Source organism: Cygnus atratus, chromosome 1, assembly GCF_013377495.2.
Source record: "Cygnus atratus isolate AKBS03 ecotype Queensland, Australia chromosome 1, CAtr_DNAZoo_HiC_assembly, whole genome shotgun sequence".
Lineage (NCBI taxonomy): Eukaryota > Metazoa > Chordata > Aves > Anseriformes > Anatidae > Cygnus > Cygnus atratus.
This window is the reverse complement of record NC_066362.1, coordinates 195,360,935-195,386,252: the sequence shown is the minus strand read 5'-3', so window position 1 is coordinate 195,386,252 and position 25,318 is coordinate 195,360,935. Positions and strand designations below refer to the sequence as shown.

Genomic DNA, 25,318 nt, shown 5'->3' with positions numbered 1-25,318 from the left:
CTTACTTGCCTTACTAACTTTCTCTGATGAAAATCATTTCATATTTTATCTGCTTTATACCTTTCCTATAATAAACTTCAGCTGTGTCAAAGCCTGATTTGTAACTTAAGAGAAACAGGACAAAGGATCTTTGATCGTCAAGGTTTGTACTATTGTCCTGTAGATACGGAATTGAAAACATAATGTTATCTTAATGAGACAACATTAATTAAAAGCATTAAATGCTTATAATCACTGTTTTACTCTGTAACATAAATTAGCTACAAAAGCATTTTTTCCTCTTTGTTACTAATCCTTGTACTCAGCTCTGTTGAGGCCGCACCTCGAGTACTGTGTTCAGCTTTGGGCCCCTCACTACAAGAAGGACATGGAGGTGCTCAAGTGAGTCCAGAGAAGGGCAACGAAGCTGGTGAGGGGTCTGGAGAACAAGTCTTATGAGGAGCGGCTGAGGGAGCTGGGATTGTTCAGCCTGGAGAAGAGGAGGCTCAGGGGAGACCTTATCGCACTCCACAGGTACCTTAAAGGAGGCTGTAGCAAGGTGGGGGTTGGTCTATTCTCCCACGTGACTGGTGACAGGACGAGGGGGAATAGGCTAAAGTTGCGCCAGGGGAGGTTTAGGTTGGATATTAGGAAGAACTTCTTTACTGAAAGGGTTGTTAGGCATTGGAATGGGCTGCCCAGGGAAGTGGTTGAGTCACCATCCCTGGAGGTCTTTAAAAGACGTTTAGATGTTGAGCTTAGTGATATGGTTTAGTGAAGGACTTGTTAGTGTTAGGTCAGAGGTTGGACTAGGTGATCTTGGAGGTCTCTTCCAGCCTAGATGATTCTGTGTTTCTGTGATATCAGCCTCCTATCAACCACAACAACTACGTAGTGATTTTCAAATAAACTTTGGGGAGGATGTTGGTCACAATCAATTCTAGATGACACCATACAACAAGAAACTGTTATCCCATGCAAAATTCTAACTGCCATTATTGTCTTTAGTCACTAATTCAAGGAAGGAAAAGTCACATATAGCTGAAGAAAGTTACTATAAATGAAATAGAGCTGGAAATATATCCTTGAATGTTTGGAATGAATTTAATTTAAAAAAGTGACTAAAAGAGAAAATAAGAAAAAATGAAGGAAATACTTGTAAGTACAAAGGAAAAAGTAAGAAAGCAGAATTGTAAATAACGTATATAGAATTTTGATAGATTAGTATGCTACTCAGTGCCAGGAAAGAGTATTAAAAAGGGAGAGAGAATATGATGAAAAAAACTCTTTGTTAGAGATAAGGACAGGGAGATCATTCATCAGTTACCATCATGGACAAAACAGACTCAGCATAGGGAGATCAATAGAATTTATTGCCTATTACTTACAAACTAAAGCAGTGAGAAGAAACGGCAAGCTTCCTCCTTATCCACCCCCTTACATGTCTTCCCCCTGAGCAGTGCAGGGGAACAGGGAATGGGGACTGCAGTCAGTCCATGACACTTCATCTCTGCTGCTCCTTCACGGTCACTCTCTGCCCCTGCTTCATGTGAGGTCCCCCCCTTGGGATGCCATCCTTCCAAAACTGATCCTTACTGGGTCTGTACCACAGGGTTCATCCGTCAGGCGCAAACTGCTCCAGCACGGGTCCCCCACGGGCGGCAGATCCCCCCAGACCCCCTGCTCCTGTGTGGGCTCCTCTCCACGGGCTGCAGCTCCGGCCCGGGGCCTGCTCCTGCGGGGGCTCTCCATGGGCCGCAGCCTCCTCCAGGCCACATCCACCTGCACCACCGGGGGCTCCTCCACGGACTGCAGCGTGGAGATCTGCTCCATGTGGGACCCGTGGGCTGCAGGGGGACAGCCTGCTCCACCAGGGGCCTCTCCACGAGCCTCAGGGGAACTTGTGCTGCGTGCCTGGAGCACCTCCTGCCCTCCTGCTGCACTCTCCTTGGGGGCTGCAGGGCTGCTCCTCTCTCAGCTCTCACCCCTCTCTCCCAGCTGCTGTAGCACAGCAGATTTCCCCTTCCTCCAATCTGCTCTCCCAGAGGCCCAACCAGCATCGCTCATGGTTCAGCTCTGGTGAGTGGTGGGTCCCTTTTGGAGCAGGTTGGAGCTGTCTCTGATCTGACCTGGGGCAGCTGCTGGGCTCTACTCACAAAGGCCAGCCCTGCAGCCACCCTGCTACCAAAATCTTGCCAAGTAAACTTAACACAGATCCTAAATGAAAAATCATGAATGTAATGGGTGAAAAAGTCTTGAAAATTGAAAAATAGTATTCCTTTTTAACAGGTACAGAATAGTTAATAAAGATTAATTCTCTTATTTGCATTTATAAAAAGATGGGATTCACATAAGGGTACTGAAGGAGCTGGCAGAAGTGCTCTCCAAGCCGCTTTCAATAATTTATCAACATTCCTGACTAACCAGGGAGGTCCCAGCTGATTGGAGGTTAGCAACTGTGATGGTCATCTACAAGAAGAGCAGGAAGGAGGATACAGACAGTTCCAAGCCTGTCTGTCAGTCTACCTTGGGTGCCAGGGAAGGTCATGGAGCAGATAATTTTGACTGCCATCACATGGCATGTACAGGACAAAGAGGTGATCAGACCCAGTCAGAATGGGTTTATGAAAAGCAGGTCCTGCTTGACTAATCGTATCTTCTGTGTTAAGATAACCTGCTTACTGGACAGTGGAAAGGCTGTGGATGTTGTTTACTTGGACTTTAGCAAAGTATTTGATGCTGTTTCCAACAGCAGTCTCCCAGAGAAACTGGCTGCTCACGGCTTAGATGGATATACCAGTCACTGGGTAAAAAACTGGCTGGATGACTGGTCCCAAAGGGTCATTTTGAATGGAGTTAATTCTGGTTGGCAGGTGGTCACCAGTGTAATTCTCCATGGATCAGTACTGGGGCCAATTTTATTCAATATTTTTATTAATGATCTGGATGAGGGGATCAAATGCAAACACAGAAAATTTGTGGACAATGCCAATTTAGGTGGTAGTGTTGATGAGCTTGAGGGTAGGAAGGCTTTGCAGAGGAATCTGTATAGGCTAGGTCAATGGGCCGAGCTGAACTGTATGCCATTCAGCAAGGGTAAGTGCCAGGTGCTGCACTTGGAACACAATAACCCCAGGCAGCGGTACAGGCTTGGGGAAGAGTTGCTGGAAAGGTGTCTAGCAGAAAAGGAGCTAGAGGTGCTGGTCAACAGCCAGCTGAACATGAGCCAGCAGTGTGCCCAGGTGTCCAAGAAGGCCAACGGCATCCTGGCCTTCATCAGAAATAGCGAGGCCGGCAGCACGAGGAAGATGATTGTCCCCTTCTGCGTGGCTCTGGTGAGATCACGTGTCAAATACTGTGTTCAGGTTTGGGCCCCTCGCTACAAAAAGGCTATTGAGTTGCTCTTGCCTGTGCAGAGAAGAAGAAAGCAGCTGGTGAAGGGACTAGAAAACAAGAATTATGAGGCGTGGCTGAGGGAACTGGGTGTGTCTAGCCTAGAAAAAAGGAGACTGAGGGGAGACCTCATCATTCTTTACAACTACCTGAAATGAGGTTGTAACAAGGAGACTGGCAGTCTCTTTTCTCAGGTGGCAAGTGATAGGACATGAGGAAACGGCCTCAAGTTGTGCCGGGGAGGTTTAACTTGGATATTTGCCAGAATTTCCTCATGGAGAGGGCGGTTAAGCACTGGAACAGGTTTCCCAGGGAAGTGGTAGAGCCCCCATTCCTGGAGGTTTTTAAGAGACATGGGGACATGGCACTAAGGTATATGGTTTAGTCGTGGAATTGGTAGTGTTAGGGTGATGGTTGGACTTGATGATCTTGAAGGTTTTTTCAAACCTAACTGATTCTATGATTCTCTCTATTTCTTATCTCCAGCAGAATAGTTTATTTTTGTTATAATTAATTGCATTATGGTACCATGTGTTAGCCCCCTTTATGGATTTGTAAATAGTTTGTGATAGGAAATTAAGAAGGTATAGAAAGATATTTTCTGCTTAAAATATAATACAGTTAGGCATAGCAGCCAGGTGAAGTATACAAGTAACAGGATGTTACTACTATATAAACCATCTATTTTGAATTGTTATAATTCGTAAAAATCACAGATATAAAAATGTCATTATGCCAGGGAAAATAATGTTCCTTTAGTTTAGTATTCCTTTGCATTTTCTAGTGAAAAAAGTAGTTCCAGGCTAATTAATCAATAGTCTGTACATTATAATTAATCCTGGCAGCAATTTTGAAGAAAATTCTTGTCTTCTTACAGCAACATGCTCAAAGACCACCATTGTTCAGAGTTTCTTACATCACTTCTTTTCTGAAGAAAAAAAACAAAAACAAAAACAAAAAAACAAACAAAACAAACAAACAAACAAAACTCTTCTTAGTATATTACACAGATTCTTAAATAAATTTATCTAAAATATATGAAAATACAGTATCCTGTCTCTTTTTTCTTCTTCGTATTTTCAGACAGGAATCTTTAAAATTTCTCCTGTGCTCCTTCTCATCATTTGTTGGAACTGCCTCAAAACATATGTATAATTACCACCTTATTTTACACAAAATCCTTCCTTAAAATTCTTCATTAGGTCTGAGACACAGGGTGATGCACAGGTTTAGAATACATCATTGTTTCTCGATATTCCCTGTCTTTCTCTTGTCTCTCATTACATACTTTCTCAGTAACTTCTTTAAAGGTTTAAAAAAAAAAAAAAATTCAGGTTATGTCAAACTGATGATCCATGAAGGATTTAAAAAGCTTTCTGGTAATAAATAATAGCAACAGCAATGGTAATAAGCATGATACATTCTGAAGCACTTGAATCTGGCCCTTATTTTATCACCTGAAAGTCATATGGTAATATGATTTTTCAAAGTTCGAGGTTTATGATTTTCTCATTAAGTGTGGTGAGATGATGTTTCTGTCATGGCAGAAATTTTTTTGACTTAGTCTTCTTCCTTTCACACTGTTTCTAGCTAACATCTTCAGCATTAAAATTTACTCTGAGGTCCAAAGACTGTCTCTAATAATAAAGCTCCACCTACTTAAACTGCATTCCTAGAAAATAATTGTATGTCAATACAAAATGATATAGTAATTTCTTTGGACGTCTTGGTATTCCATGACTGTTGTATTTAATTCATCCAACTTAAAAGTTCCCTATGCAATCATACATGTCATTTCTTCTTAATACCTACCTTTCATTCTTCTATTGCCTGTGGTTATGGATTGCTAAACACAACATTTATATTTCCTGTTGTTTAGAGTGTACAGTTAAGCAATGCTTTTTGATTTAGATTATAATGGAATTTTGAAAAATAAGTTTTTAATGGAATTTCTTTCCCTGTAAACCTTACATTTTTAAAAGAGCTACAGTTCCAGCTCAAGGTTAAGTTCTTAGTCCTGTCTTTCATATACAAGGAAAAGCAGCGACAATGCAATGATTACATTTGTCCTTGGCCTGACAGAAGAATTTTACTTTGTGTAGAGCTATTTTTTACCTTATTAGAAAGAATGTTTCCTGCTTTATACTCTTCTTTAGGTGTCTTTAGCATGTGCCTTTAAACACTGTAATATATGTCATGCCCCTTTTAAACTCCATGATAAATTTGCACATAAAATAGTTTAAACTCAGAGAATTGGATTGGAAGAGGACATTGCTCTACATTTGTCAAATTTCTACTTTAAAAGTAAATTGACTGGTTTAAGTCACTGATAATGAACTACAGAGCCCTCCACAGATTTCACGTGAGGTTACCAAGCAGTAATCACCCAAACACAAAATTATTTTTTTCATTTTTAACTTGATCTTAATTTTATAACAATCATCAGTGGACAGTTGTCTGGGCCACAAAAAAATGGCCCTTTTAATGTTTACATCAGCAACACCCAACTGAACACAGGATTGAATTATCCCTCCTATGCAAAAGGCAAACCACACTGGAGGTGAATTGGAAGGATAAAAAGAGTTGAAGGTACTTCAACTTTTGTATGAGTTCTGACAATGTAACTTAACAGATCTTAATGTAACTGACTCTCCTTTTCCTATTCTTGTCCTCACATGTATCATCTACTAACAGAAAAATACTTATTAGATCCCCTTTGTAAGTGATCCTTTTCCTCCCTTATTTAGTTGTTTATTTTGCTGCTAGTTCTGCACTGCTTTTCTGTTTCTTTTACTGCCTTGATATTTTTCTCATTTATTTTCCATTACTCCTTTCACTTTCCACTGAAGTGTTTTGTTGTCTGCTGGTCTTCCTTAAAGAGATACTCTTGCTGGGGTGAATGTCACTCTCCCATAACGCACATCAATACACATTTGTGTTCTGAGAGAAACTCATACTTTAGCTCCTTTCAGAAGAATGGGAGTAGCCACTGCAGAGAGAAACATACTGTCCAGGAGATGTTTTGTAACAGAGATTTGAATGCTTTTGCCAAACTTGTAAATTCTGTCAAAGATCAAGGAATGCACTGAACTATTTACATCTGAAGTAGGACATCCAGAAAGTGTTACACTATTAGATTTAGCGTCTTGTGATGTTCACTGCCTCTGGAATTTCTGTACTCTTTCTCTCCCATAGTGGACACCACTCCCATGTCACAGGTTATTCTCTAGTGACACTGCACAAGATTTATTGAATTGCAATATTTATTTATTTAGCAAAAATATTATTGTGATACTCCTCCTCACACGCACACTCCATCCTAAAATGTTCTTTGCATTTAGCTAATACCCCAGAAACTGTTTTGAAAATATACACTAAGTGTTATCTTTGCCACTAGCACTGAGGTAAGTGTAAATAAATCTAATCATTCTTGGCATAAAATAAACTCCTGTGGAGCACAAAAAAAGCATTTTCTTATCAAACAACCAAGTACATCATCATAATATGAAGGATAAATTCATTCTGTATGGGGCTGTCTGAAAGAGAGTTAGAGGTTTATGCTGTAGTAAGAATGATGTTATGATGTAGTAAGAACTGATAACTGTAGTAATAGATAGAAGTAGTAAGAACTGATAGCTGTATTCTGCCTCGCCATTTCTTTTCTTTTATTTCTGTTCAGAGTTTTTAGAGTGAAATGATAGGGTTTTGAATGTGTTTTAAATAACTGTATCTCTCTCTCATTTATTTATTTGTTTGTTTGTTTTTCCCCCCAATATGTCCACATATGAAATGTCTGAGATTACAGAACATGTATACAATTTCTCTTTCATTTGATTCTTCCGTGCTGGACTTATTATTTCAACACGGGGAAACTGCAAGCATGAACCTTCCTGTGTCCTTCCTTTTAAGCTTTTGTACATTTATTTGTTTTACAACTGAATCTCTGCTTTTATATCTTTGAATCCTTTCTTTTTCCGCTACATACTAACAAGAAATCCAATTCTGAATTAACAGCCAATAAGGGATGAAATTCAAACATTGTAATTTCCTTCCTTCTTTAGTTTGAAATTAACCAATCTTGAAATTGGTTGAAAAGAGAAGGAAATAAAAAAGAAAAGAGAAAAAAAAAAAAGAATATTTGCCAATCACAGTGTGAAGACAAGGAAATTAAAATAAAACAAAAAATATTCCTTACTTTGGCTATAGCCAACTGGAAAATAACATTTATTCATCTGAGGAAAATAATAGCAACAATTAGAAATATACTTCAGTAAAAATGAAATTAATTTAAACTTTTACTTTGCCTATGGAAGTTACAATTTAGATTTTACAAATTTCCCTTATTTCATGGTGACAGGCTTCCAGGTTGTGCATCATAGGAAGTAAAAATTTAATGGCAATGATGAGAATATATAAACACGTGAGACATAGGATTCCACGCTGAAATTAAAATGTTTTAGCTTCCAGAAGAAACACTTAAATTATCATTTTTTTCATGAAAGTATTTTTTTTTTCCAAAATTAAAGACATTTAGAAAAATAATTTGATATTTCAAATTGATTTTGGAATTGAAATCAAAAGACTGAAGATCATTAATTTTAAACCAGAACATTTCTGAAAACTCCGATATTTTCACATATAGAACAGATCACGGAGATAGTCTATGAAAACAAATCTCAGAGAGTTTTCCTAGAAATAGAAAAAATCACTTCCTTGTCCTCCTCTCTCTATATACATTGTAGAGAATCTGTCCTTACACTGGTATGAATTTTCACTATTGAACTGACAATATTTATGTTTGTTTAGCTATTTAATTCCCTGTACCAAGTGTTTGGTTTTTTTTGTTTGTTTTTGTTTGTTTGTTTGTTTGTTTTTTCCTTTTCTTTTCAGAATGCATATAGCAGATTTTCAGTATGAGTTTCAGGTAGTCAGTAGTGCTAATGCTCTTTTCTGGTGTCAGAGAAATACAAAATAGTGTCAATTTTTGTTTTGTTTTGTTTTGTTTTTTCCCCCAATGCTTCAAAAGGAAGTATTACTGTGATAGTATCTATTCCAACATATAGATAAATAGCTTATGTATTTCTCCCAGAGGAAGGAAAGTCTGGTGTCAGAATATCTCCTCAAAACTTGCTGAAGCCATGACATATTAATTTGAGTTTTGTTCATGTCTTAAATTCAGTGAGGTCTGTTCATGAATACAGTCTGGAGCCTTCAAAGTATGTGAGAAGTAAATCAAACAGGATGCTTTAAGGCACCCATACGGAGAAGATTCATCACATTTTTCTTGAGAAGGAGGGCTAAAAGAATAATTTTACGGAAGTTCAGTGACATTCTTCTCACCTGAAAAATTGCCCTTGAAAAAAATCTTTGAGGACACACACTGTTTTTACAAGGACTTGGCAATAATGCATTTTAAAAGTTTATTATATTCCTAAACTGTGCATTAAAATGAAAGTTAAGCATTGGTTTGTTAACAGCAGAAAATATTTGTTGATGTATCTGCTTTCTTTTAGAAATATACAGAACTTAACACAAGCATACATAAAGTTATAGTCCCTGAGTCACATGACAATGGAAACCAGACATTTCCTAAGAAAACTTTTCATTGCAAGCTGTGCTCCCATCCAAAACAACTGGCTATGCAGGACTATACCAGCCCACTACTTTCTAAATATAAAATAATAATATTTGCATTCCTGCAGAATCATTAGGTGACATTTTAAATGAAATTACACCAGATTGTATTATAACCCATTATGGTCTTATTCTAAAATACAAAGTAATATTTAATTAACTATTGCCTAGCAAAATTTTGTATAGTTTCTGAAGCCCATACATCTTTTCCCCATTCAAATATTATTAATGAAACAAGAACACTTATTTATTTTGGCCAAAGACAGGGCACATTTAGATACATTTAAATTTTAGGCTTCTGCCTATGCCTAAGAAATCTTTTAGAGATGTGAATAGGCATTCTGAAAGATATAACTCTCTTTCTGCTTAAAAGTGTACCTATTCCACACTATGAAAACCATTAAATCATCAAACCATATTACTTTTGAAAATCGTTGAACTTCAATTTTATATCCTGCTAGGTATGGCACAAGATGTGGAGCTCCAGCACCTGACAGAAAACTGAGTGCAGTTAAGAAAGTAATAATTCTGCTCAACCTAATCAAACTGTTCGGTGCTGCTTAGCTCATACCAGCACCTTGGTCTGCACTCAGAAATGAACAGGTACAGCAATAGGTCCATGAGAGATGCCCAAGCTCATTCAGTTCATATTTAGACACCTCATTTTGTGTCTGCTGAAACTTCTGTGTCCTTTTCAAAGATATCTGTGGGTACCACTAACTCAGTTATCTTCCCCTTGATCCACATTAGAAAGAAACGTACCTAGATCTATGAGTGAATAGAGGCTTTAATAGCATTGCTGTCACTGGGGAAGATGAACGTGAAAAAATCAGTGTGATGTCAGAACTGTCATATTTGTTCTGCTACAGATAAGCATGCTACAGCATAGCTATCCACCTCAAAAGTGAATACAGATCCAGTGTTCCCTGAGGTAAATACAGTAGTTGGATATTCTGGTTGAGGGACTTTAAAGAAACACAATGAACTGTTCATAACAGCACCCTACAGCCTCATTCAAAAGTTTTTGTATGAAAAATGAAACATTCCATATTCAGCTGCTGGAGGGAAACTTATGGAGGGAAAATATATTTACCCACAACTGGATTATGCTTACAACACTAAAGACATCAGTAAAAATGTGTTTAAGAAGAATAAAGCTATGGACCAGATTTGGTTTTAGCACCTATTCAGTTGATATTCTTGTCTACCCATTACAATGTGTTGTGCACTCTCCAGATGACATGTTAACAACAGTCGTCAGTCTGGATGTTGGACAAGGTGTTCTCTCCACGTTCATTTCTTTTTTCACTGTACATGAATGATTTCTACTGGTGAAAAAAAAAAAGTCACAAACAGGATATTTAAAAGAGAAATAAATGCACTATTAAATATTTTTTAAACGATATATATACATATTGTCTGATAGCTTTCCTTTAACACCATGTCCAAGTGTGCTAAAAAGAGTAATAAAGTGCTGATGCAACAAGGATTCCTTTGTAATGGGAATATATTTATTTTTCAAGGCTCTCCTATTATGGATTAAGATATGAAAAAAGGAACTGTCAGCTTTAGAAGAAGAAGTAAATCATAAGTCACAGAAGCCACTTTTTTTTTTTCTGTAACTAAAATGCTGTTTTTGTTTTTCTTTTGTTTTGTTTTGTTTTTAATAGATCTGGGGAATTTTAGTGGTCGGACAAGAAGTGCTGTCTCCGTACGTGAAGGTCAAGGAGTTGTTCTGATGTGCTCCCCTCCACTTCATTCACCAGGTACAGTAGGCTGCAGCTTGTATGCACATTGGTTTTTCATATTATGCTCATCATAGGATGCTCGGCATTGTTGATAAAATGTGTATTTGATTGTGGAACTTAAAGATGGAATATACACAGTTCTGCTGACAGTTCTGGAGTACCAAAGGAGTAAGTAAAGCTCATACACTACGAATGTCACTGAATAGCTACAAGATTTCCCCTGTAAGAATGTCTTATTCCCACTATAAAAGTTCAATGTAGCAATATTCTCCATACTAGCAGTGGTGAATTATAGAATCATAGAATCATTTAAGTTGGAAAAGAACTCTAAGATCATCTAGTCCAACCTTTAACCTAGCACTGCCAAGTCCAGCATGACACCATATCTTTAAGCTCTACATCTAGATATTTTTGAAGACCTCCAGGGATGGTGACTCAACCACTTCCCTGGGCAGCCTATTCCAATGCCTAACAACCCTTTCAGTGAATAAATTTTTCCTAATATCCAACCTAAACCTCCCCTGGTGCAACTTAAGGTCATTTCCTCTTGTCTTATCAGTTGGTGCTTGGGAGAAGAGACTGATCCCCACCTCGTGATAACCTCCTTTAAGGTAATTGTACAGCATGATAAGGTCTCCCCTGAGCCTCTTTTTCTCCAGGCTAAACAAACCCAGCTCCCTCAGCTACTCCTCATAACACTTGTTCTCTAGACCCTTCAGCAGCTTCATTGCCCTTCTTTGGACACATTCCAGTACCCTGATGTCCTTCTTGTAAGGGGCCCAAAACTGAACACAGTATTCAAGGTGCAGCTTCACCAAAGCTGAGTACAAAAATATATACAGCCTTAAGGTCACAAATTTTTTCTTATTTTAAAAATCTTCAAAAATTATTTCAAATGTCTCTGTTGACATACAGTTGAATACAAATTGGCTTTTGTTTTCAGAAGTACAGCCATGATTTTGGTTGCTTCAACTTATTGTATAGCTTAGTTTCCAGTACAACAGCATCATTGCTGGAATCCAGAAATATCACAAATCCCATGAAATGTCTGTGAATTTCCAAATGAAACTGTAAATATTCCAGAGAGGTTACGTTTTTGCTTTTCAGATTGGTACTCCTGCAATGTCTGCAGATAGCTAAGTATGTCTTTATATTTGCATAGCATATAATACCTGGAGACAAGCACTAGACAGAATATCTTCTTTGCAAATAGGTGCAGTGTAGACCACCCTTTTCCTCTTTGGGAAGTAAGGTTTGTACTGAGGGTATTTTTCCTTCCTTCAGAGTTGAGTTCTGGAAAAAGTCACATTCCAGAGGGAAGAGGTGTAGAAAAGAATATTTCCTCTGCATTTCTATCAGAGAGATGTGTTCTATTTATATTTATTCTAGCATTATTTTTATTACTGTATTATAATTATCAATGTAATTAACAGTTGTTTTCTTCTGGCCATCTCTGCTTTTCTGTCTTCTGAGTATATTGCCTTGTTATGGTCGCCTTTATAATCTATTTTTAAGTTTGACACTACTGTCTGTATATGTAGTGCATTAGGAACAAGCAAGAGGAATTAAAAGCCTTGCCTCAGTGCCAGAGCTAAAACATCATTGGTATAAGTGAAAACTGGTGGGAAGAGTCCTGTGACTGGTGTGTTACAATGGACAGTTACAGGCTCTTCAGAAGGGACAGGCAGAGCTGGCAAGGTGGGGTGGTGGTGCTGTATGTAATGGAGGGGCTAGGCTATATGGAGCTTGCAGCCGGCAATGACACTGTTGAGAGCCTCTGGGTAAGGATTAAGAGACAAGCAAATAAAGTGGATGTCATTGTGGGAGTCTGCTATAGACTACCCAGCCAGGATGACAGGACCAATGAATTAATCTTTAAAAAACTAAGAGGTTCCTCTAGGTCAACCACTCTTGTCCTTATGGGTGACTTCAACTTGCCAGACATGAACTGGAAAAACACACACAGATGGTACAAACAGATCCAGGAGATTCCTAAAACACCTTTGAGGATAACTTCTTGGTACAGGTACTGAGGGAGCTGACTAGGAAAGGTTCCCTCCCCTCTAGGTGTGTTACTTGTAAACACAGACAGTATTGTGGGTGAAGCAGCTATCACTGGCCATCTGGGCCACAGTGACCATGAAGCAGTAGAGCATAAAATCTTTGGTGATATGAGGAAAACTGCCACCAAAACTTCAACCCTGGAAATGGGGAGAGTGGACCTCAGGCTGCTGAGGCACCTGGTAAGTTCTGCTGGGAAACTGCTATTGAAGGCATTGAGGTCCATCAGTGCTGGTGAATTTTTAAGTACCACCTCTTAGGAGAACAGAAATAGTCAATTCTAAAATGTCAGAAGTCAAGGAGATGGGACAGAGGGTTGATTTGGCTGAGCAGGGATGTTCACAGAATTATAGAAGGGTTTAGGTTGGAAGAGACCTTAAAGATACTCTCATTCCAACACCCCCTTCTATGGGCAGGAACGCTACCTCCTAGACCAGGTTGCTCAAAGCCCCATCCAGACTGGCCTTGAACACTTTCAGGGAGATGGGCCATCCACAACTTTTCTGGACAACATGTTCCAGTGTCTTACCACCCTCAGAGCAAATATTTTCTTCCTTATATCTAATCTAAATCTACCGTTTTTTAGTTTAAAACCATTAATCCTTGTCCTATCACTACAATCCCTGATAAAGAGTCCCTCTTGTGCTTTCCTGTAGGCCCCTTTAGGTATTGGAAGGTCACTATAAGGTCTTCCCAGAGCCTTCTCTTCTAAAGGCTGAACAACCCTAACTCCCTCAGCCTCTGTTCGTAGAACTGCTCCAGAATCATCTTGACCTGCTGGTCATGCGTCTTTTGATGCAACAGAGGATTCGGTTGGCTTTCTGGGCTGCAAGTGAACATTGCCAGTTCGTTGAGCTTCACGTCAACCAATACCCCCAGGTCCTTCTCCTCAGGGCTGCTTTCAATCCATTCTCCATGCAGCCTGTATTTGTGCTTGGGATTGCCCTGATCCAGATGCAGGACCTTGCAATTGATCTTCTTCAACCTCATGAATTTTGCACAGGCCTACCTCTTCAGCCTGTCAAAGTCCCTCTGGATGGCATCCCTTCCCCTCAGCATGTCAACCACACCACACAGCTTGGTGTCATCAGCAAACTTGTTGAGAGTGCATTCAATTTCACTGTCCATATCACCAACAAAGATGTTAAATAGTGCCAGTCCCAATACTGACCCCTGAGGAACACCCCTCAGTACTGATTTCCACCTGAACATTTTGCCGCTGACCACAACTCTTTGAGTGAGACTATCGAGCCAAGTACTTACCCACTGTGTGGTCCATCCATCAGATCCATGTCTCTCCAATTTAGAGACAAGGATATTGTTCAGGACACTGTCAAATGCTTTGCACAAGGCCAGGTAGATGATGTCATTTGTTCTTCCACATTTGTTTCTTCCTCAAATGCTGTAATCACATCATGGAAGGCCACCACATGTGCCAGGCATGGTCTGTCCTTAGTGAAGCCATGTTGGTTGTTACCAATCACCTCCTTATTTTCCATGTGCCTTAGCGTAGATTCCAGGAGGATCTGCTCCATAATCTTTCCAGGCACAGAGGTGAGACTGACTGGCCTGTAGTTCCCTGGATCTTCCTTTTTTCCCTTTTTAAAAAATGAGGGTTATGTTTCCAGCCTTACAGTCAGTGGGAACAGTGGGAACCAGAATGCCACAACTTCTCAAATATGATGGACAGTGGCTTAGCAACTTCATTTGCTGGTTCCCTCAGGACCCATGGACTTGTGCACCTTCAGCTTCCCAGCTGGTCTTGAACCTGAGCTTCTCCTACACTGTGCACTTCATCATTCTTCCAGTTCCTGCCTTTACCTTCTGGGGCCTGGGCCATGTGGCTGGAGCTCTTGTTGGTGAAGACTGAAGCAAAAAAGTCATTGAGTACCTCAGCTCCATATCCCAGGTGACCAGGTCTCCCATTTCCTTTCGGAGAGGGAATCTTCTCCAAATCCCAGATGACCAGGTCTCCCTCTTATGGAGAGGGCCCACAATTTCCCTAGTCTTCCTTTTATCACCGTTGTACCTATAGAACCCTTTCTTATTGCCCTCGATGTCCCTGGATAAATTTAATTCTAACAGGGCTTTAGCTTTCCTAACCTGATCCCTGGCTAGATTTTCTTTTAGAGCTTAGGCAAAAAAAGAAAGTGTATGGCCACTGGAGATGAGGTTGGGCAATATGGAGGACTATAGGGATACTCTTCACCGATGTAGGGAGAAAAATCATGCAGCTGAATATCTATTAGAGTTGAAGCTGTGTGGGGCAACAGATTTTTATTTATTTATTTTTTTTTTTTAATATATATAAATATATTAACAACAAAGGAGGACCAGAGTAAACACTGGTCCTATACTTGATGAGGCAGGTCACCTCACAAACAGGGATGTAGACAAAGCAGAGATATTTAATGCCTTTTTTTGCTTCTATCTTCAACACCAATGATGGGCATTGGGACCCTCAGAGCCCTGAGTTGGATGACCATGACTGCAGTAACAATAAACTCCCAGCCAACCCTGAACTTGCATAGGAATTGCTGCTGTTCCTGGATACATGTAAGTCTGTGGGACCTGATGTTTTTCAACCCAGGTTACTCAAAGAGCTGGATGATGTCATTGTGAGACTTCTCCCAGTTATTTCCAATAGTCTTGGGAATTTGGAGAGGTCCCAAACAGCTGGAAGCTGGCAAACATTGCTCCAATTTTCAAGAAGGAGAAGGAGGTAAGTAGTCCTGGTAATTACAAGCCTGTCAGTCTCAATTCAGTGGTAGAATTACAGAGAAGATTATTCTGGGAGTTATTGAAAAACACCTAAAGAGAATGCAGTCATTGGTCAGAGCTAACATGGGTTCATAAGAGGAAAATCCTATTTAATGGACTTAAATTCCTTTTATGACAAGGTTACCCATCTAGTTGACCAGGGAAGACAGTTGATATAATCTTTTTTGATTACAGCAAGGCTTTTGATACTGTTTCTCATGGTATCCTTCTGTACAAAATGTCCAGCATACAGCTAGATAAAAACATAATACGGTGCGTGAAAAATTGGCTGACAGGTCAGGCTCAAAGTGTTATGGAAAATGGAGTGACATCAGGCTGGTGGCCAGTCACTAGTGGGATTCCCCAGGGCTCCATTTTATGGCCAGCTCTCTCTAATGTTTTCATAAATGGCTTGGATGCAGGACTTGTAGTTAAGTAAGTTGGCAGATGACACTGAACTGGCAGGAACTGTTGAATCCCTTGAGGGTAGAGAGGACTTGCAGAGAGATTTTGACAAATTAGAGGGCTGAGCGATTACGTGAAGTTTAACAAGAGCAAGTGCTGGATTCTGCATCTGGGATGGCTCAACCCTGAATACACATACAGACTGGAGGACGAGAAGATGGAGAGCAGCCCTGCAGAAAGAGATCTGGGGGTTCTGTCTGTGGCAAGTTGAACATGAGTCAGTATTTTGCCCTAGAAGCAAAAAGGACTAACCATATCCTGGACTAACCATATCCATGAAGCACAGCATTTCCAACTGGTTATGGGAAGCGATTGTCCCATTCTACTCTCTGCTGGTGCTGCCTCACCTCAAGTACTGTGTGCAGTTTTGGGTAGCACAATATCAGATGGAATAAAACTATTAGACAGTGTCCAAAGGAGGACTACAAAGATGGTGAAGGGTCTAGAGGGCAAGACGTATGAGGAGCAGCTGAAGCCACTGGGTTTGCTCAGCCTAGAGAAGAGGAGAGTGAGGGGGGGCCTCGTGGCAACCTACAGCTTCCTCATGAGGGGGAGCAGCATGGGAGGCACTGATCTCCTCTCTCTGGTGACCAGTGACAGGACCCAAGGGAAGAGCATGAAGCTTCATCAGGTTGGATGCTATGAAAAGGTTCCTCACTGAGTGGGTGGTTGGGCACTGGAACAGGCTACCCAGGAAAGTAGTCATGGCGTCAAAGCTGTGGGAGTTTAAGAAGCATTTGGACAATGCTCTCAGACATATGGTCTGATTTCTGTGTGGTTCTGTGTGGAGCCAGGAGTCGGACTCGATGATCCTTGTGGGTCCCTTCCAATTCAGGATATTCTATGTTACTACAATTCTATGAATTGAGTGCATGATGTTAAGGTTTAATTAAGATAAACTGGGAAGAAGAAGTAGGTACAAAAAGTGGGAAACAGTTTCAGCACGAGAGCTCAATTCCATTTCTCCAAACAAACTGACAGTGTAAAAATAGATGGACAACAATAGTGCAGTAGTCATACACCTCTTATCATGTCATTTCACAAAATGCACTTTATATGTCATCAAAGCATTTGTAAGTTTTCCCTAAAATTATGCTGTTAAACCTATATTTAGCCAGATTCCAACTCAATGTTTTACTGTGATAAGCACATTGCTTTTGATTGTGACAAACTATTATCTTTCATTTTCATCAGTGGGCCAGCAAAAACCCTGCTGTGGAAATTCCTGTGCTTACAAAGACAATGTTCAGCTGCTTTGGTTTATATTGTTTGAGTATTGGTATGCTATGCCAACGTGAAAATTCCTTCTGAAAAAACATTTGGAACCCCTGTTAGCGTAATTTTTTCACCATAGAAAAAGTTCTGCAGTGTGGAAGAGTAATCACTGAAAGCTAAAAAATTGCATCGATATACAAAAGTGAACACAAGCTCATGTAAATGGGAAAGGGAATTGGATTTCATTTCCTTTGTCATGTAATGCAGAACCAGATGCAATTTCCTTTCATCTCCCTTCTTGCAAAATACTGAAGGGCTGCAAGTCCTTGTGGTACTACAGTGGGACAGCAAATAATATTAGTAGAGTGGCTAGAGATGCCTGGGAAAGGGGAGAGCTATGTCCATGGACCTTCCAAAAAATTCCACACCTAGTGATGTTTCAACAATATTTGATGAAGCTCTGGTTATAGGATACAAGACATTAGTGAAAGATGATTGCCAGATAAAAGTCAGCTTGTGAAAAAGATTTTTAGACAAGCAGAACTTTAAAGGTGAGTTGTGTGAGCTCAATATTGAAATTAAGCAGTAAATATGAAACTTCCCCAAACCCTTTTGCAGAAGAGAGGAACATCAAGTATTTGTGTGCAGGAACGTCTAAAATATTAGTATTATTTTTTGAAAGCATTCCATTTCTGGATACTCCATTTTAGTTTCTGGGTCAGATTTGAAAAATGGCATTGTCTTATAAGTAGCCCTAAGAAATTTCGACCCTTAGAATCACCTTGTAGACAAACTTACAAGTGAATACTAAGCTGCTCTGGCAGATATGATAAAAAATATTTAAAGCATATACAAATGTGTGAACATCTTACATTAACAAGACTATGAGTTATGGGTATGTTTTTGGTAGAGATTTTGTTTTTGTAGGTGAACACTGCAAGTTCTGCTATATTGATTTATTCACATTCATCAGCACCTTTAGAAATAATTTTCACTTGCTATCCCAGGAGAGAAATCCATGATACTATATCAAATCCAATCATTCTCCACAACCTCATAAGCAATTTGTCCTTCAACAGAATCCCATTCCTCAATCTCAAAAGTCAATAACTACTTATAAACTTGCCTAAGAATTTCAGGATTGAGCCTTTTTAGAAAATGGCAATGTCATTTTGGGAAAAGATGATGTAGTGCATGAACACTATATTAAAAGAGATATACGTTTATTAACCTATTTTCAAATAGGAGATAAAATAAATACTTTTGCTTGAATAGTGCCCACATTCTGTTCTTTACAGAAAACAATTCTAGAAATGTCTGAAAGTCTTTACAAAGCACCAGTGAATGAACAAATACTACAGTTAATTTATTGTAAGAAGATTTTCATATGTATACAAATTTGATTTCAGTTTATGAATGTGTTATATTATCAAGAGGTAATACAATAGACAAACAAACAAACTTGTAATATATACAGATTATTCATGTAGGTTCATTAGATTGTTCAATTATTTTTTTGGAGAAAATGAGAAAAAAAGAAAAAAAAAAAAGCACCAGAAATATATTCAGAATATTTCTAGTGCAGACTCAGATGAGAGAATTATAGAGAGAATATCCTGGTTTTATTAGATGTTTTTCTTAAGTTATCATCATCTTTGCTGAGAAATAGCTGAGCAGCACAATGAAGGAGTTTTTAATGAGATGATATTTGCTCCTTCACAATGGTGAAGGAAAATACATTCAACCAAAAGGATTTTGTTCAAACTCCTTATGACAAAGAGCTACTGGCAGATTCTCACTTCCTGCTTTTATGAGATGGTCACTACAAAGAAAAAAAAAAAAAGATAATAATAATAATAAAAAAAATGCTGCATCTCACTTCGCTGTGAATGCTATATCATTTTAATGTGTCTACTGCAGAAGCTTTCCCACTAATTCTAATTTTGTTGCAAACCCTAAAGTTGTCCCTTTTGAAATATATTAATAGTGGATAACTTGGACATCCAAAAACACATTTGATTTTTTTTCCCTATAAACATTACATTTGCTTCTCCTTCTCCGCCCTACCTTAGCTTTTTCTTCTCAATGGTTTTGCTAGACAGTTAACTCTTATGTACCCGTGCTAAATGAGAGATTCATTAATTACCAACTACTTAAAAAACAAGGTTGGCTTCATGCCTCCATTTAAAATGGTTTCTGCTTCTTTTTTTCCATAAACAGGATTATGGTTCTTCATTGTAATACTCTAAAGGATGTAAATATAGGGTTTTATTCAGTCATTTAATCATCTTAATTACAAGGTTTACCATAGCAAGATTAAAAATGAATAGAAGATTTCATCAAGATTTACATGATTCCTTCAAAATTAATACTTTCAGCTGAGCTTTTTAAGGCTTTTATTCAAAGCTTTCTGTATCAGCTTGATAGAGAATGAAGATTCCCATTGTTAGAGTAGTCCGGATGTGCTGCACTCTGCAAGCCAGGAAAGCAGATGCATGCTCCATCCTGCCTCAAAAGGATGCTGCTGTACAGAGGCAGTATGAAACATCTGCACAGATGCTAAATTGATTTTTTTTTTATCACTTTTTAGCAGACATATATGATCTTACCCAGTTTGAAAAGTGTTTTATAAGCTGCATCTTTTACGCATCATCTTCAGTGTTATAAAACTGTAGTTTTCATGAGAGATGCTTCACAGGAGATCACAGATTCATAGAAGCCAACCATCAATCTGACCTACTAAGTCCCATCACTAAGACATGTTCCTAAGTGTCAGATCCACACATTTCTTAAATTTCTTGAATACATTACTTCCCCTGCATCTTCTGGAAGTTGTGCAGTGTTTAGCAAGCTGCTAAAAAAAAAAAAAAAGCACTTTATACCAAGTTAAAAAAGGTTTTGTCCAGTTGTTGGCTCCTAAATAGCTGTTCTTGTCCTCATGTTAATCGAAGGAAGTCACAGTAACGTCAAATAACGTTTTTTTTAACTTATACTGAGTTCATATTTCTGTGTACTTCAGAAGTGGACAGAAAACTACTTTGGAAGTATACACAAAGCAATCATTTCTCACCATTTCGATTAGTAATCTGAGCACTGAGTTTGCGTTAAAATGGCAGATATGGCTTGGAGCTCCCCTGCAAGTAGGAAACCAAGTCCACAGAATCACAGAACCAGGCACCCAGGCAAGTTCAGGCAACTTTGGAAGATCTTCAGGGAGAGAGACTCCACAGCCACTCTGGGAAACCTCTGGCAGGGCTCTGTCACCTGCACAAGTGAAGATGTGCTTCCTAATGCTTAGACAGAAGCTCTTGCATTCCAGTTTCTGTCTCTTGCCTCTTGTCCTGGCACCGGGTACCACTGACAAGAGTCTGGCTCTGTCTTCTTTACATCCTCCTTTCAGACACTTATACACACTGATAAGATCCCTGCTGAGCCTTCTCTTCTCCAGACTGAATAGTCCCAGCTCTCTCAGCCTTTCCTCCTAGGAGAGGTACTCCAGTCCCTTGATCATCTTAGTGGTCCTCTGTTGGACTCTTTCCAGTATCTCTAGGTCTCTCTTGTACTCAAGAGGCCTAGAGCTGGACACAGTAGTCCAGGTGTGGCCTCGCCCATGCAGTCGAGTGGAGTGGAAGCATCACTGCTCTTGACCTGCTGGTGATACCTTGCCTAATGCAGCCAAGAATACCATTAGCCTTCTCAGCAGCAAGGGCACATTGCTGACTCACGTTCAACTTGATGGCCACCAGGACCCCCAGGTCCTTTTTCGCAGAGCTGTTTTGCAGCTGGGTGGCCCGCAGCATGTCCTGGTACCTGGGGCTGTTCCTCCCCAGGTGCAGGACTCTGCTCTTCTCTGTGTTAACTTCACGAGATTCTTGTCAGCCCACCTCTCATGCCTGTCACAGTCCCTCAGGATCGCTGTGTGGCCTTCTGTTGAGTCCACCACTCTCCCTCGTTTCATGTCATCCACAAATTTACTGAGGGGCACTCTACCCCATTGTCCAGAGTATTAGTGAAGATATTAAACAGGACTGGACGCAGTCCTGACCCCTGGGGTACTCTGCTCATTTCTGGCCTCCAACTAGACTTTGCACAACTGGCCACTGCCCTCTGCATCTTTCTGTTCTGCCTGTTTTAATTCACCTCACTGTCCGCTCATCCAGCCCATACTTCAACAGCTTCTCTATGAGGATTTTATGAGGGAGAGTGTCAAAGGCCTTCCTGAAGTCCCGGAGGACAATATCCACTCCTCTATCCCCATCCACCATTATAGAAGCTTATCAGGTTGGTCAGGCATGACTTCCCCTTGGTGAATCCATAATGACTACTCCTGGTGATTTTCTTCTCCTTCATGTGCCTGTAAACGGTTTTCAGGGTGAGCTGTTTCATCACCTTCCTAGGGATTAAGGTGAGGCTGACCAGCCTGTAGTTCCCTGGGTCTTCCTTCTTGCCCTTCCTGAAGATAGGAGTGATATTTTCTTTCCTCTAGTCTTTGAGCACTTCTCCTAGTTGCCATCCTCAAACAAAGATTATAGAGAGTGGCCTTGAGATCACATCTGCCAACTCCTTCAGCACTCATGGGTGCATCCCATCAAGTTGAATTGAAGTCCATTAGTTCCTTTAGTCAGAAGTCCATGGGTTCGGCCCATATTATACGAACAATACATAGAAATAACAGGACAGTCTCTAAATGACTTTATACAGGTAGAGACTTCTCCAGGCAAAATAGTTTTAATAAGAAGCTTCTTATATTTGGCTAGACTGCCTTCAGTATGCTCATTAGCTTGTTTACAGGCAGTTAGCTCAGATATCTGCATGTATGCCACATCAAATTCTGTTCTGAAGGCATACATACATCTTATGGTTCTGTCTGTTTACTAAACTGGCTTTTGTGAATGTAGTTCACACATCTCACTTTCTGTATTTATACTGAGGCAAAGAGTTTATATTAAGGATATGAATTCAGTCCCAGGATCCAGGCAGTTAACAGTGGTATTTCAGTGTGTAGCATAGGAGAACTTCAGTCTCTATATTTATCTAGCCATTACCAATTTCTTTAAAATCATAGGAAGCCTACATGAACTTAGATCACTGAATCTCCATCTCTCTCGGCAACAGTGTGTGCTACTTCATCATTCTAGCCTATCTTTACAGGTGAGGTTTCTTGCTGACCATGATTTGCGATATCAGTAAAGTTCTGTGTGTATTAAACAGTAAGCTAATATTCTGGGGTTTTGTTTGTTTGCTTTTTCTTGTTTGTTTGTTTGTTTTCTATATTTTTTCAAATCTGACTTCTAAAGTCAATTTAACGTGGAAAGCTATATAATTTGTTTCCAAGAGAAGCCAGTGTATAGGTGAAGCAGTCACATTTCTCCTCTCCTTTGAGAACATTGAATAAGACTGATTTGCTGGATCCAAATCAAAACATTAGCCTTCCACAGTCTTCTCAAACAGCATCTGCACAGGTCATGCATCCAGACATGACTCTCCTTTAAGCTAAGTAGAATTTATTCTCCACTCAGTATCTTCTGTTAACAGTTTTTAGAGGCTATATATATGGTGCAGGTGATGGCAAATAGAACATTTCTCATTCACTGTATGTAACTGTAATTGCCTAACTATTTCTTGGGAAGGCTGAACTGTCCAATGCCCTCATGCTTCTCTTTCTGTTATCAAAAGTGAGAATAAGAGAAACATTGAGGTTTTTTGTTTATTTTTCCTTAAGACATATCAATGTTAAAATGGAAAGTAAATCTGTGTCCTAGAATTAACAAATGGTTGGCCTATAAGAAGGGGATCTGTATGAAGACATGAGACATCCGTCTTAACTCTACTTTGTTTCTCTCATAATTGTATACCATAGTTTGTTCTTCTTCACACATTTCTATTCATTATCGAGGCATGATGCTAAGTAACAGAAACAGGCCACAACTAACAGGGTTAGAAAATGATTGGAAAAAAGTGCATGACAGAAAAGTATAATAAAGTTAATATGTCACATATACAGGACAAGATGGCACAACTTCTCTACCCCTTCTTCAAATGCCCATAATATATAAATTATTGTAATGTAAATATTAAATGTTTTAAAAGCATTATTTCAAGAGCCACACCTACCAACTGAACGATTTGAAGGGTACCAGTCTCTTAAGTTTTATTATATTTTTGTATTTATTTGACTTTGACTGAATGGTAACAAAGCTTTAACTTTGCTTTTTGATAATGACAGAAAAAAAATGTTAGGAGACAGGTACACAATACTTTAAACTCTATATTTTTGCCCGAATTCTCTGTTAATGATCATTCCATAAGGTCATCTCCTCTCTTCACCACATTTTATCCTGGAGGATTCATAAAGAAGTTTTGCTCTTGCATCCCTTACTTTATCACTTTCCCTAAGATGCTTTTGAAACTTTATTGTCTAATAATACTAATTCCCACATGTGTTATCATTGAAGCGAATGTCCATGGCCCCAGACACAGCTCAGTACAAAAATCTGTATTCTTTATCTGTGCGACTGATTGATGACTATGCCTTGTAGTTTTCATTATGGAATGAACAAACACAATTAACTTCACTTTTTTTTTTCTACTATGGTCTTTTCATTACTCAATACATGACCAGTAATTTTGCTGTTGACTTCCCTGGAGCACTTTATAGTGTTTCTTTCCTCAATCTTGTTGAAGGTGATGCATGCATCTGAGGACATGAAATTTAAGAGTTTGGGAATTATAGAATTTTCAGTAGGGTAGCATTGCAGCAAGCTATGTTTGCCAATGAGGAAATACTCACTGTCTGTTGCCAATGTGTTGTTATTAGACTTTAATTACATTTTAATGACCAGAATATGCACCAAATTCTAGGCAATATCTGTATAATAGTCATAGGGATAATTATTATCCATTTAAAATTTCTGTACATAGGATTCCAGATTTTCCTTTAAGAAATAAATTGAAAATTAATAAATTAAAAGTAATGTATTGGTGATCCAACCTCAGTAAGTTACCTCAAAAAACTTACAATTTGGTGTTTTTTTTTTTAAAGTTTTTCCAAATGCTATCTCTATTGATATACCACTACCATCCTCTTAAAAACATTAATAATTCTTTCCAAAAATGTGCTAAGCTACACTAGAAACTGAAAGTTTAGTGGCCCAAGACCCAGTGGATCACTGCAAGGACTATAAAGACATAGTGAGAGAAAACTGGTTGACCTTGGCCAATTAAACCAGCACACAATGCTGGATGAAGAGGCAGCCCTGACAGGTCTCAGCTTAAGGGATATGTACTGTTGTTTCACAACCTCACTAGTGTCAACAATTATTACCCCAGCTGCCAGTTCAGGAGAATTAAAGTGGATACCAAGAAAAGAGGGAAGAAGCATAAGAGATTAATTAATTTAAAAAATTCATTGAGTATGTTGGTTTCCAGACTCACGTTTTATTGCCTTTCAGGCAACAGCCATATGTGGCTGTTTTCTAGAGGTTGACATATGGGACAGTGATGATGTAAAGTTTCTGTAATGGGCAAACTCCTCTTCCCTGGAGACACAATGCTAGTCTGTTACTGAGATGTCCCAACAAATTAGATACAACTATCAGGAACCCCTTAGTCTAGTGATTAAACAAGACGGCATTACCATGCCAAGAACAATGTATGTTCTTGGTGTCACAACCACATCTCAGAAACTAATAATGTAAAAATGCCAATTAAAGCAGAAAAAGAAAAAAAAATGTTGCAAAAATTTTATTTTATTTTATTTTATTTTTTGTGCTACAATTATATAACTTTGAAAAGGAAGGAGACCCAAAATAGTAAATTTAAGATTGGAGTAACATAGAATAACATACATATAGAGTGGCACAGTGTCCTTGCAAATGTTAGTCTCTCATAATACGTTTTCTGTTACAATCCACTTGCTACTTAGTTCTGATGTTTTACTAAGCTGGTGGCAGCAACAACACAGTTTTACAAACATATCAGTTAAATATCAGAAAGTCTATTTTGTTTAAGATAGAGAATTCCTAATTAATCCCAATTACCTTTCCATATTGCAGACAACAATA

General features: G+C 39.0%; 1 protein-coding gene across 1 annotated transcript in view; it reads left to right on the top strand.

Annotated features, from left to right (window-relative positions):
- The window catches only part of CNTN5 (contactin 5), a 680,315-nt gene that overhangs the window by 462,597 nt on the left and 192,400 nt on the right, over positions 1-25,318 (top strand). The window contains 1 exon segment of the mRNA XM_035542535.2: positions 10,677-10,772. Coding sequence (XP_035398428.2) covers positions 10,677-10,772 — 96 coding nt within the window.